This window comes from Sceloporus occidentalis, unplaced genomic scaffold (assembly GCF_023333645.1).
Source record: "Sceloporus occidentalis isolate IW3139 unplaced genomic scaffold, rSceOcc1.0.p SCAF_7, whole genome shotgun sequence".
NCBI lineage: Eukaryota > Metazoa > Chordata > Lepidosauria > Squamata > Phrynosomatidae > Sceloporus > Sceloporus occidentalis.
Genome location: NW_028316987.1, coordinates 76,605,117 through 76,618,087, shown reverse-complemented (window position 1 = coordinate 76,618,087; position 12,971 = coordinate 76,605,117). Strand labels below are relative to the sequence as shown.

The window sequence follows — 12,971 nt, the reverse complement described above, 5'->3', positions numbered from 1 at the left end:
ATAAACTCTTCCAGAACTCAGCCACATGGCCTGAAAAACCTACAAAAAACTAATCCAGTGTATGTTTTTTGTCATGGGTAAAATATCACTGGTTTGTTAAATAAGAATTTTTTGGACTGAATGTTTGCTTCACATTTAAGCACAAATATGTCACTTTTTTCTTTGCAGACAGTGGACATACATAAAGAGAAGGTGGCCCGAAGAGAAATTGGCATTTTGACAACCAATAAAAATACATCCAGAACACACAAAATCATTGCTCCAGCCAATATGGAGCGTCCTGTAAGGTATATTCGAAAACCTATAGACTACACAGTGTTGGATGATGTTGGCCATGGTGTAAAGGTAAGAATTGTGTTCTTGTCACAAACATGTTCAATTATTTGGAGTAGCAGATAGTACTAGAAGGTTACATTGTAGTCTCTCTAAACTGGTTCTAAGCTGTTAAAGAACTGTTCAAATGTAACTCAATTTGATACCACTTAAAAAAGTGGTTAGCCTTTCTGAACCTAAAGGTTCGCTCCCTGGTCTCTGTGAACATAACTCATCTTTCATGTGCCAAATCATCTCTTAAAGGATCCATCACATTACCAAAACAAAAAATATCAAAGACTTTGATGTGGTTCAGATTTTACGGGAAACAATATTCTCATTTAAACATAAGCTAGCATTGTGTCCAAACCCTAAACTCTGGCTAGACCTAGTTATGAGTTATTGAAACAGTCCAGCTTCCTTAACTAACTGACCATAGCAAAGGTTCATTGTGGTTTGTCTGGGTTTGGTCTGAACTGTGAATAGTATAAAACTGAAGTAAGAGCTTCCAAATTTTTCGTGGCTTCATCAGAGAAATAGTAGGGAGTGCTACAACTGGGGATGGTTGTGATTTGTCCCCATAATGATGAGACATGGTTTATTACTACTGTACCTCTGAACGAGATAAATATAACACTGAGTTACAAAGAAAATTAAATTGTTTAATGTTATTTTCCATCCTTATTTTTTTTCCCAAACAAAATTCTTGTTTACATTAAAAAAAAATTAATACCGCATCTTGTTTCTTACTGCCTCTATGGCAGAATCTATCATTAGACATCTGGGTAAAATAAAGACTAACCCTTTGGTGACTGCTATGCTGCGCTAACCAATTGGCATTGCTATGGCTTTTGGATTTGTGTTTATCTTCTCTGTGTGGCATCTGATGCAAAAATGGAGGCAGAAGGGGAACAAGGAAGTTGTCCACATTGGCAGAGCTCCCTCCTCCCACAGAGCAATTTATGTAGGATGTTTACTTGAATGCATGTAAGTGCTATTTGAATGATTTCGGATGCATGTTAAAAGAGACTGTCTTGCAGTGTTTTAAAAAAAACAACAAAATGACAACCCTGAATGTTTATATTAAAACAAGAAAACCCATGTCAGAATAATGTGAATCTCTCTCTCCACAATCACTAGATTCTTTATTTTCCCCCTTTTTTTAAGGGAAAGAAGAAAAAGCAGAAATGATATACACTGGTACCCCGGGTTACGAAATTAATTCGTTCCGCTATTCCTTTCGTAAGCCGAAAATTTCGTAACCCGAAGCGCTTTTCCCATTGAAAATAACTAATGCGTTCCATGACCTCAGACTGAACCTGCAAGTCAAAACAAAGTCACAATAGAGGCCTATTAAGCTAAGTACCCTACAATACAATGTAATACAAAGTTGCCTGAGGCACTAAAGAGCTTAACAATGACTGGCAGGTCCATTCTAAACTTTCTAAGGATCTTAACAATGACTGACAGGTCCATTCTAAACTTTCTAATGATCTTAACAATGACTGACAGGTCCATTCTAAACTTTCTAAAGGATAAAGAAAAAAAGTTTTTTTCTCTCTTTGATGGTTCTGGCATCTCAGAGTGAGGCAGGAGGAGGAGGATGAGCTCTCAAATCATCACACCCATGACCAAAGCACCCCAAATCTAAAAAAGCAACCCCATGGTCACACTCTCTGGCCCAAACTTGCAAAAGTCCCACCCCACACTTTGAAAACATCACAGCCATGACCAAACCACCCCAGAACCCAAACTCAAAGGCCAGAACCCCCAAATCTGAAAATGCCACCCCAAAGTCACACTCTCTGGCCCACATCAAATCAAGGCCAAACTTGCAAAAATCGATGCCCACACTTTGAAAACATCACAGCCATGACCAAACCACCCCAGAACCCAAACTCAAAGGCCAGAAACCCCAAATCTGAACATGCCACCCCAAAGTCACACTCTCTGGCCCACATCAAATCAAGGCCAAACTTGCAAAAATCGATGCCCACACTTTGAAAACATCACAGCCATGACCAAACCACCCCAGAACCCAAACTCAAAGGCCAGAAACCCCAAATCTGAACATGCCACCCCAAGGTCACACTCTCTGGCCCACATCAAATCAAGGCCAAACACATCTCACACTTTGAAAACATCACACCCATGACCATGCCACCCCAGAACCCAAACTCAAAGGCCAGAAACCCCAAATCTGAACATGCCACCCCAAGGTCACACTCTCTGGCCCACATCAAATCAGGGCCAAACATGCAAACCTCACATCTCACACTTTGAAATCATCACACCCATGACCATGCCACCCCAGAACCCAAACTCAAAGGCCAGAAACCCCAAATCTGAACATGCCACCCCAAGGTCACACTCTCTGGCCCACATCAAATCAGGGCCAAACATGCAAACCTCACATCTCACACTCTCAAATCATCACACCCATGACCATGCCACCCCAGAACCCAAACTCAAAGGCCAGAAACCCCAAATCTGAACATGCCACCCCAAGGTCACACTCTCTGGCCCACATCAAATCAAGGCCAAACATGCAAACCTCACATCCCACACTCTCAAATCATCACACCCATGACCATGCCACCCCAGAACCCAAACCCAAAGGCCAGAAACCCCAAATCTGAACATGCCACCCCAAGGTCACACTCTCTGGCCCACATCAAATCAAGGCCAAACATGCAAACCTCACATCCCACACTCTCAAATCATCACACCCATGACCATACCACCCCAGAACCCAAACCCAAAGGCCAGAAACCCCAAATCTGAACATGCCACCCCAAGGTCACACTCTCTGGCCCACATCAAATCAAGGCCAAACACATCTCACACTTTGAAAACATCACACCCATGACCATGCCACCCCAGAACCCAAACTCAAAGGCCAGAAACCCCAAATCTGAACATGCCACCCCAAGGTCACACTCTCTGGCCCACATCAAATCAGGGCCAAACATGCAAACCTCACATCTCACACTTTGAAATCATCACACCCATGACCATGCCACCCCAGAACCCAAACTCAAAGGCCAGAAACCCCAAATCTGAACATGCCACCCCAAGGTCACACTCTCTGGCCCACATCAAATCAGGGCCAAACATGCAAACCTCACATCTCACACTCTCAAATCATCACACCCATGACCATGCCACCCCAGAACCCAAACTCAAAGGCCAGAAACCCCAAATCTGAACATGCCACCCCAAGGTCACACTCTCTGGCCCACATCAAATCAAGGCCAAACATGCAAACCTCACATCCCACACTCTCAAATCATCACACCCATGACCATGCCACCCCAGAACCCAAACCCAAAGGCCAGAAACCCCAAATCTGAACATGCCACCCCAAGGTCACACTCTCTGGCCCACATCAAATCAAGGCCAAACATGCAAACCTCACATCCCACACTCTCAAATCATCACACCCATGACCATACCACCCCAGAACCCAAACCCAAAGGCCAGAAACCCCAAATCTGAACATGCCACCCCAAGGTCACACTCTCTGGCCCACATCAAATCAAGGCCAAACACATCTCACACTTTGAAAACATCACACCCATGACCATGCCACCCCAGAACCCAAACCCAAAGGCCAGAAACCCCAAATCTGAACATGCCACCCCATGGTCACACTCTCTGGCCCACATCAAATCAAGGCCAAACATGCAAACCTCACATCCCACACTCTCAAATCATCACACCCATGACCATGCCACCCCAGAACCCAAACTCAAAGGCCAGAAACCCCAAATCTGAACATGCATCCCCATGGTAAGGCCCATTCTAAAGGATAAAGAAAAAAAGTGTTGCTGGTCTTGGCATCTCAGAGTGAGGCAGGGGAAGGAGGAGGAGGAGCTGCTCTCAAATCATCACAGCCATGACCAAAGCAACCACAAATCTAAAAAAGGAACCCCATGGTCACACTCTCTGGCCCACATCAAATCAAGGCCAAACACATCTCACACTTTGAAATCATCACACCCATGACCATGCCACCCCAGAACCCAAACCCAAAGGCCAGAAACCCCAAATCTGAACATGCCACCCCATGGTCACACTCTCTGGCCCACATCAAATCAAGGCCAAACATGCAAACCTCACATCCCACACTCTCAAATCATCACACCCATGACCATACAGTACAAAAGTGTTTTTCTTATCTTTGCTGGTCTTGGCATCTGGTCCTGGCATCTCGGAGTGAGGCAGGAGGAGGAGGAGGAGGAGAGGGGCAGCCCAAAAAGCCAAATTTAAACCAATTCAAGCAATTTAACCACTTCAGCCAATTCAAGCAATTTCACCACTTCAGCCAATTTAGCCAATTCAAGCAATTTAACCACTTCAGCCAATTTAGCCAATTCAAGCAATTTAACCAATTCAGCCAATTTAGCCAATGCCACCAATTTAACAAAGTTAACCATTTTTTAAAAAAGAATTTGGTGTTTTTTTTTAGGGTCACCTTTTTTTTAAGGGTCACCTTTTGCCTTCTTGGAAGACGGTTCTCCCGCTCTAGGGAAGAACTGGTCCAAGGATGTCTGCTTTTGCCGGCCCTTAAGCAGGTTCTTAAAATGGCTAAGGCAGACATTATCAAAATGGGCAATGGCATGGCTGGTGAGCACCTGCTCAGGGTGGTGCTTCTCCACAAAGGAAGCCACATTGTGGAATTGCCTCAGAATGTCTTTAATGTCTGCCGTTGGCAAAGATGCCCCCGCAGCCTCCTCCTGCTGGCCCCTGTCGAAGTGGAGCACGTCCTCGTCCACGGCCGAGTGTTGCATCGCCGCCAAGGCCTTCAGGTCCTCTGTTGTCAGGTCCTCGTTGTGCTCCTCGAGGAGTTCCTCCACGTCCTCGTTGTCCACGTCGAGTCCCAGGGACCTCGCGATGGAGACGATCTCGTGCACCTCTTCCTCTTCACCTGGCTCAGCACCCTCGGACTGTGACCCTTCCAAGGAAGAAGCATCAGGCCACAGCTTCCTCCATGCAGCAATCAGGTTGCGCCTGGTGATCGCCTGCCAGGCCAAGTCCACCATCTTTATGCACACCACGATGTCAAAATGCTGCTTCCAGAACTCACGAAGGGTCAGCTGTGTGCTCTCGGTCACATCGAAGCAACGCTTGAAGAGGTGCTTGGTGTACAGCTTCTTGAAGTTGGCGATCACCTGCTGGTCCATGGGTTGCAAGAGGGAGGTCGTGTTGGGTGGCAGAAACTGGACCTTGATGAAGGAGAACTCCGCGAGGATGTCCTTCTCCAGGCCATGCGGGTGCGCAGGAGCATTGTCCAAGAGGAGGAGGCACTTCAGGGGCAAATCTTCTTCCTCCAGGTACCGCTTCACTGTCGGGGCGAAGACACTGTTGATCCACTCGACGAAAAGGAGGCGTGTCACCCATGCGCGGCCATTGGAGCGCCACATCACTGGCAACCTGTCCTTCTGGATGTTGTGTGCCTTGAACGCCCTGGGATTCTCGGAGTGGTACACCAACAGGGGCTTGACCTTACAGTCCCCGCTGGCATTGGCACACAACGCAAGTGTGAAGCGGTCCTTCATTGGCTTGTGGCCTGGCTGTCTCCTCTCCTCCTGGGTGATGTAGGTGCGGCGAGGCATCTTCTTCCAGAAGAGGCCCGTCTCGTCGCAGTTGAAGACTTGCTGCGGGACGTAGCCTTCCTCCTCCACCATGGCCTTGAACGCGACGACGAATGCTTCAGCGGCCTGGTGGTCTGCGCTGGACGCCTCGCCGTGACGGACGACAGAGTGGATCCCGGTCCTCCTCTTGAACCTGTCGAACCAGCCACGTGATGCTTTGAAGTCCGGGGTGGCTGGCTCCTCCTGCGAAGAAGTTCCTTCGCCTGCCTCCTTGCTGGCCAGGTCTTCGTAGATGGCGGTGGCCTTCTCGCAGATGACCGAGGTGGTCACAGTGTCCCCGACTCGCTCCTTTTCCTTGATCCAGAGGAGAAGCAGGCGCTCCATCTCCTCATGCTTCGGTGTCCTCTGCTTGGCGATGGTCGTCACGCCTTTCGCTGGAGCCACAACAGCTCTGATGGCCTCCTTCTGCTTGAGGACAGTGCCAATCGTCGATGGGTTGCGTCCATACTCCTTGGCAATGTCCACCAAGCGCACGCCCCTCTCGTGCTTGGCAATGATGTCCTTCTTGTCCTCCAAGGACAAGGGAGCCCTCTTCTTCTTCTCACCGCTTGGCTTGGGAGCCATAGCTCAAGCCTAAAAAGGACAAAAGGCACAGGCAATGAGCAAAAGCCACAATTGGAAACCACCCCCACCCCCATGGTCACACTCTCTGGCCCAAACTTGCAAAAGTCCCACCCCACACTCTCAAATCATCACAGGCATGGCCAAAGCACACAAGAACACAAGCCCATAAGGCCAAAACCCCCAAATCAGAAAATGCCACCCTATGGTGAGAGTCTCTGGCCACATGTGACCATAGCCAAAGTGTTAAAAGTCTCACACCACACTTTGAAAACAGCACAGCCATGAAGAAATCAAAGCAGCAAATGAAGCCCATCATCCACACATCAGAGCATGCCACACTAACAGCAAGAAACCCCAAAAAAAGCAACCCAGCAGCTCTAACCCATCATCCACACATCAGAGCATGCCACACTAACAGCAAAAAACCCCAAAAAAAGCAACCCAGCAGCTCTAACCCATCATCCACACATCAGAGCATGCCACCCAAACAGCAAGAAACCCCAAAAAAAGCAACCCAGCAGCTCTAACCCATCATCCACACATCAGAGCATGTTACCCAAACAGCAAGAAACCCCAAAAAAAGCAACCCAGCAGCTCTAACCCATCATCCACACATCAGAGCATGTTACCCAAACAGCAAGAAACCCCAAAAAAAGCAACCCAGCAGCTCTAACCCATCATCCACACATCAGAGCATGCCACCCAAACAGCAAGAAACCCCAAAAAAAGCAACCCAGCAGCTCTAACCCATCATCCACACATCAGAGCATGTTACCCAAACAGCAAGAAACCCCAAAAAAAGCAACCCAGCAGCTCTAACCCATCATCCACACATCAGAGCATGTTACCCAAACAGCAAGAAACCCCAAAAAAAGCAACCCAGCAGCTCTAACCCATCATCCACACATCAGAGCATGTTACCCAAACAGCAAGAAACCCCAAAAAAAGCAACCCAGCAGCTCTAACCCATCATCCACACATCAGAGCATGCCACCCAAACAGCAAGAAACCCCAAAAAAAGCAACCCAGCAGCTCTAACCCATCATCCACACATCAGAGCATGTTACCCAAACAGCAAGAAACCCCAAAAAAAGCAACCCAGCAGCTCTAACCCATCATCCACACATCAGAGCATGTTACCCAAACAGCAAGAAACCCCAAAAAAAGCAACCCAGCAGCTCTAACCCATCATCCACACATCAGAGCATGTTACCCAAACAGCAAGAAACCCCAAAAAAAGCAACCCAGCAGCTCTAACCCATCATCCACACATCAGAGCATGCCACCCAAACAGCAAGAAACCCCAAAAAAAGCAACCCAGCAGCTCTAACCCATCATCCACACATCAGAGCATGTTACCCAAACAGCAAGAAACCCCAAAAAAAGCAACCCAGCAGCTCTAACCCATCATCCACACATCAGAGCATGCCACCCAAACAGCAAGAAACCCCAAAAAAAGCAACCCAGCAGCTCTAACCCATCATCCACACATCAGAGCATGCCACCCAAACAGCAAGAAACCCCAAAAAAAGCAACCCAGCAGCTCTAACCCATCATCCACACATCAGAGCATGCCACCCAAACAGCAAGAAACCCCCAAAAAAGCAACCCAGCAGCTCTAACCCATCATCCACACATCAGAGCATGTTACCCAAACAGCAAGAAACCCCAAAAAAAGCAACCCAGCAGCTCTAACCCATCATCCACACATCAGAGCATGTTACCCAAACAGCAAGAAACCCCAAAAAAAGCAACCCAGCAGCTCTAACCCATCATCCACACATCAGAGCATGTTACCCAAACAGCAAGAAACCCCAAAAAAAGCAACCCAGCAGCTCTAACCCATCATCCACACATCAGAGCATGCCACCCAAACAGCAAGAAACCCCAAAAAAAGCAACCCAGCAGCTCTAACCCATCATCCACACATCAGAGCATGCCACCCAAACAGCAAGAAACCCCAAAAAAAGCAACCCAGCAGCTCTAACCCATCATCCACACATCAGAGCATGCCACCCAAACAGCAAGAAACCCCCAAAAAAGCAACCCAGCAGCTCTAACCCATCATCCACACATCAGAGCATGTTACCCAAACAGCAAGAAACCCCAAAAAAAGCAACCCAGCAGCTCTAACCCATCATCCACACATCAGAGCATGTTACCCAAACAGCAAGAAACCCCAAAAAAAGCAACCCAGCAGCTCTAACCCATCATCCACACATCAGAGCATGTTACCCAAACAGCAAGAAACCCCAAAAAAAGCAACCCAGCAGCTCTAACCCATCATCCACACATCAGAGCATGCCACCCAAACAGCAAGAAACCCCAAAAAAAGCAACCCAGCAGCTCTAACCCATCATCCACACATCAGAGCATGCCACCCAAACAGCAAGAAACCCCAAAAAAAGCAACCCAGCAGCTCTAACCCATCATCCACACATCAGAGCATGCCACCCAAACAGCAAGAAACCCCAAAAAAAGCAACCCAGCAGCTCTAACCCATCATCCACACATCAGAGCATGTTACCCAAACAGCAAGAAACCCCAAAAAAAGCAACCCAGCAGCTCTAACCCATCATCCACACATCAGAGCATGTTACCCAAACAGCAAGAAACCCCAAAAAAAGCAACCCAGCAGCTCTAACCCATCATCCACACATCAGAGCATGTTACCCAAACAGCAAGAAACCCCAAAAAAAGCAACCCAGCAGCTCTAACCCATCATCCACACATCAGAGCATGTTACCCAAACAGCAAGAAACCCCAAAAAAAGCAACCCAGCAGCTCTAACCCATCATCCACACATCAGAGCATGCCACCCAAACAGCAAGAAACCCCAAAAAAAGCAACCCAGCAGCTCTAACCCATCATCCACACATCAGAGCATGTTACCCAAACAGCAAAAAACCCCCAAAAATGCAACCCAGCAGCTCTAACCCATCATCCACACATCAGAGCATGTTACCCAAACAGCAAAAAACCCCCAAAAATGCAACCCAGCAGCTCTAGCCCATCATCCACAAATCTGAACATGCCAGTAGTGTAGCAAAACCCACAATCCACACTTTGAAAACACCAAAAAAATAAAAATAAAAAAAATAAAAATTAAAAAAAAATTAAAAAAATTTAAAAAAAATTAACAGCACCCCAGCACCCCAGAGCAAAAGCATGGTCACACTGTCTCAGCCCACCCCACCCCACAAGAAGAAGGTAAAAATCCATCAACCTACCGGTAGAGAAATTCCCGATGCCGGTCTTGATCCGAAGATACACCTGGCAAAGGCAGCAAAAGTCCAAAGCCAGGAAAAGTCCGAACCGCAAGTGAACCCAAGAGTCAGAGCTCAAATATCAACTCTTCCTCACACAGTCCACAGGGCCAGACAAAGGAGCCGATCAATGGAAGCCGGCTTTTATTTCGCAAGGCAAGCCACCCCCCCCAATTTCGTTAGCCAATGCAATTGATTGGCTTGATTTCTCAAGCCAATCACTGCTGCTAACGAAATTCAAAAATCGCGCCTAACCCAGCCCCCTGGGTTAGCCGTTAGCCCTTTAAATCCCTGGAAAGCCTATCGCTGCACTTTGCATTTTTTGAATTTCGCGCCGAAAAGGATTGCGTAACCCGAAGAATCTTTCGCAACCCGGGACAGCTTTTTCCAAGCCGCATTTTTCGTATCCCGAAAAATTCGTAACCCGGTCCTTTCGTATCCCGGGGTACTGATTTTTCAGGATCTTATAAAATTGACTATATTTTATTGCAACTCTCTACAGAAGATTGACCAGATCTCAGTGCCACAGTTCTCCAACAGGGGGATATGCCAAAGTGTGAAAATAACATGTAATATAACACACACATCCCACACAACACAGTGTTCCATTCACTTGTAAACCTGAATTTTGTGTTTACTGTGGCAGAATATCATCATGCCGGCTCTTCTTTGGTTTGTTTCCAAATCTGAATTTATTAGCTGATACTGAGCTTTGAAAATCTTAAATCTGAGATGGTTTGGGAGCAGATTTTTGAGTTTACTAAATGATGGAATTTTTTTTGGTGTAGGATTTTTGTTTTTTATTTCTTTAGGGAAGGATGCCATTCCTCTTGGGCCCAAAATACCTGGGTAAAATTATGCAGCATCAGGCCTTGTTGGGGCGTGCTGTTTACATGACACATACCCCAAATGTGGCCCGAATCTGTGGCGAGGCCACACCAATGAAAAACCGGGCCAAGAAGGAATGGATAGAATCTGCTCTTTTCGGTGGCCTGGTTCAGAACCGTGGTGGTGACCTGGATTGGGACCAGTGCTGTGGTCCTGGCACTGGCGCAGCCTCATGCCACTCATTTGGACCTTCTGTTTCTGTTAATTCTATTACATTTGGTCCTCCACATTTGTGACTTTGACTTTTGTGGATTTAATTATTCACAGATTTAATTAATATGTTATCTCTAGGAAATTATAGGTCCTCCAGCATGACTCTGCCAGAGGTTGACCATAAAGTTGTGATCTAAGACCTAGAGATTCCTAGAGAAAACACTTCTCTGGGCATTTTTGTAGGTACTCCAGCACAATTCTGTAGTCAACTTTTAGTGGATATTGACCATAGAGTTGCAGTGGAGGACATAGAGATTCCTAGATAGGTGTTCTCTATTTAAAAAAAATAGTGTTTTTCTTATTTGTGCCTTTTGAACTTTCATGGGGATCCTGTGCTCCTAACGCCAGTGAATGTTGACGGACTACTGTATTGGAACGATAGGTTCATTAAGAAAATTAAGCACAAGTGGGGGGTTCCTTAGATATTGTCACCTCCAACCATGAACTCATTGGAAACTTTTCTGTCTCCTTCCTTGGAGGTCTTCAAACAGAGGCTGGATGGCCATCTGTCGGGGATGCTTTGATTTATATTTCCTGCATGGCAGGGGGTTGGACTGGATGGCCCTAGCAGTCTCTTTCAACTCTACGATTCTATGATTTTCTGCAGGGCACTCTGTCTCTTGCCTCCAGCCCCCTGTTCTGCAATATTGGTTTAATCAGTGATTGAACAAGTTATTTTTGGGGGGACAGTAATGGGCATGATGGTGGGGGGCATCTTTACATTGTAATCCAAAAATATAACTTATCCAAAACTTGGGTGTAATAATAATTACCTGTCTTTATAGGGTGCTATGCTAACATTTGAACCCACTTTGCATATTTAGGAAAACAAAAGTCCGAAACAGACTATGACTTACCGATGGCTTGAGGATGTGGCATACTCACGATGCATGCCCCCAAGCCGGCAGGAAGCCGCTATGAAGCTGCCCCGGCCATTTACACAGTGGCAGCTTTTTGCTGCTCTGTTGACACGGCATTTAGACACCGCACAGGTGCTGAAAAGCTACTGTGGCGATGGAAAGGGTGCCAGTTTTTCCAGCATAAAAAGGAGTGGCATTTTGCCACTCCTTTTTGTGCCGGAAAAAGTTGGATTGGAGTTGCGGTGTGCAGTTGCCATGGCCCAATCTGGCGCTCCAAGAGGCGACCTCATGCCCCCCCTTTTGGCTACTCTGTTTTGGCCCTAAGTAAGGCGGGATACAAACCGCCATATAGTACGTATTGTATACGTACTAGGGTTAGGAAGGGGCGGTGCTTCCGCACCCCCCTAACCCTAGTACGTATACAATACGTACAAGATGGCGGCGCCCCTTCCACATGGGCGCCACCATCTTTACGTACTGGACGCATAGCGTCCAGACGTGTCACAGCGCTAATGACGTCACGAATGCGCCCTTGGCACTTCGCTACGTCATCAGTGCGCCGCGGAAAGAAGCTCCGAAATGGAGCTTCTTTTTTGCTCTGCGCGGGAGCTGCGCGGTTTGGCTGCTGCAGCATTATTCAGGGCCTATTTTAAAGCAATATGTTTTATATACCAAAAGAACTTAATTGTAGGACATTGAATGCAGCCCCCATGAAGACAGATTTCTTTAAATTTTTTGAAGATTACCTAGTACAATGCAACATTTGTGGACAACATGACTTCCTGTGCAGAAAATATAAGATTTCTCTAATCTACCTTCCAACTCCAATATTAGCTAGCTATTGGAGAATTTCCCCAGGGTTATCTCTTGTGAAATAAATTAATGCAAATGTGTGCATAGATATATAACCCTCTTTATTACTCCTAATTTTCTAAGTACATGTTGCTTGCAAAGAAGATTGCTTTTCCAGAATATAATTGATATAATTAATTAAAGTGGGTTTAAATGCATATGGTGAAGAGTCTTGCTGTAGATGGTAAATGCATATATTTCAATAATCATTAGTCATACCTGGTTTTTTCACAGCATCATGGACATTCAAAATGCCCAGCCATCCTACTTCAACTTCTCACTGCTCCTGTGTGGTTGGACAGAAATATTCCCATTATATATGGCTGGCATATGAAGGAGAGATAATTTTAATGAAGTTA

General features: G+C 46.5%; 2 protein-coding genes across 11 annotated transcripts in view; one reads left to right on the top strand and one right to left on the bottom strand.

Moving 5' to 3' along the window:
• ABI1 (abl interactor 1) overlaps positions 1-12,971 on the top strand; it is a 123,247-nt gene that overhangs the window by 79,638 nt on the left and 30,638 nt on the right. For all 10 annotated transcript variants that reach the window (XM_089533414.1, XM_089533412.1, XM_089533409.1 and 7 more), the window contains exon 3: positions 169-345. In XM_089533414.1, coding sequence (XP_089389540.1) covers positions 169-345 — 177 coding nt within the window. The remainder of the gene's footprint in view (positions 1-168; positions 346-12,971) is intronic.
• LOC149309985 (putative CENPB DNA-binding domain-containing protein 1) lies at positions 1,138-10,237 on the bottom strand. Its single transcript, XM_089532010.1, has 3 exons — positions 9,764-10,237; positions 6,103-6,542; positions 1,138-1,195 (listed from the first exon to the last, which is right to left on the bottom strand). The coding sequence occupies exons 2-3, from the start codon at positions 6,531-6,533 to the stop codon at positions 1,138-1,140; spliced, it is 489 nt and encodes a 162-aa protein (XP_089388136.1). The 5' UTR covers positions 6,534-6,542; positions 9,764-10,237.

Coding starts and splice junctions, on each gene's coding strand:
- LOC149309985 (XM_089532010.1), bottom strand. CDS start 6,533: ATGGCTCCCAAGCCAAGCGGTGAGAAGAAGAAGAGGGCTCCCTTGTCC. Junction 1,196..6,102: donor TCACGTGGCTGGTTCGACAG/GTTCAAGAGGAG, acceptor TTTTTGCATCAG/ATGCCACACAGAGAAGATAA.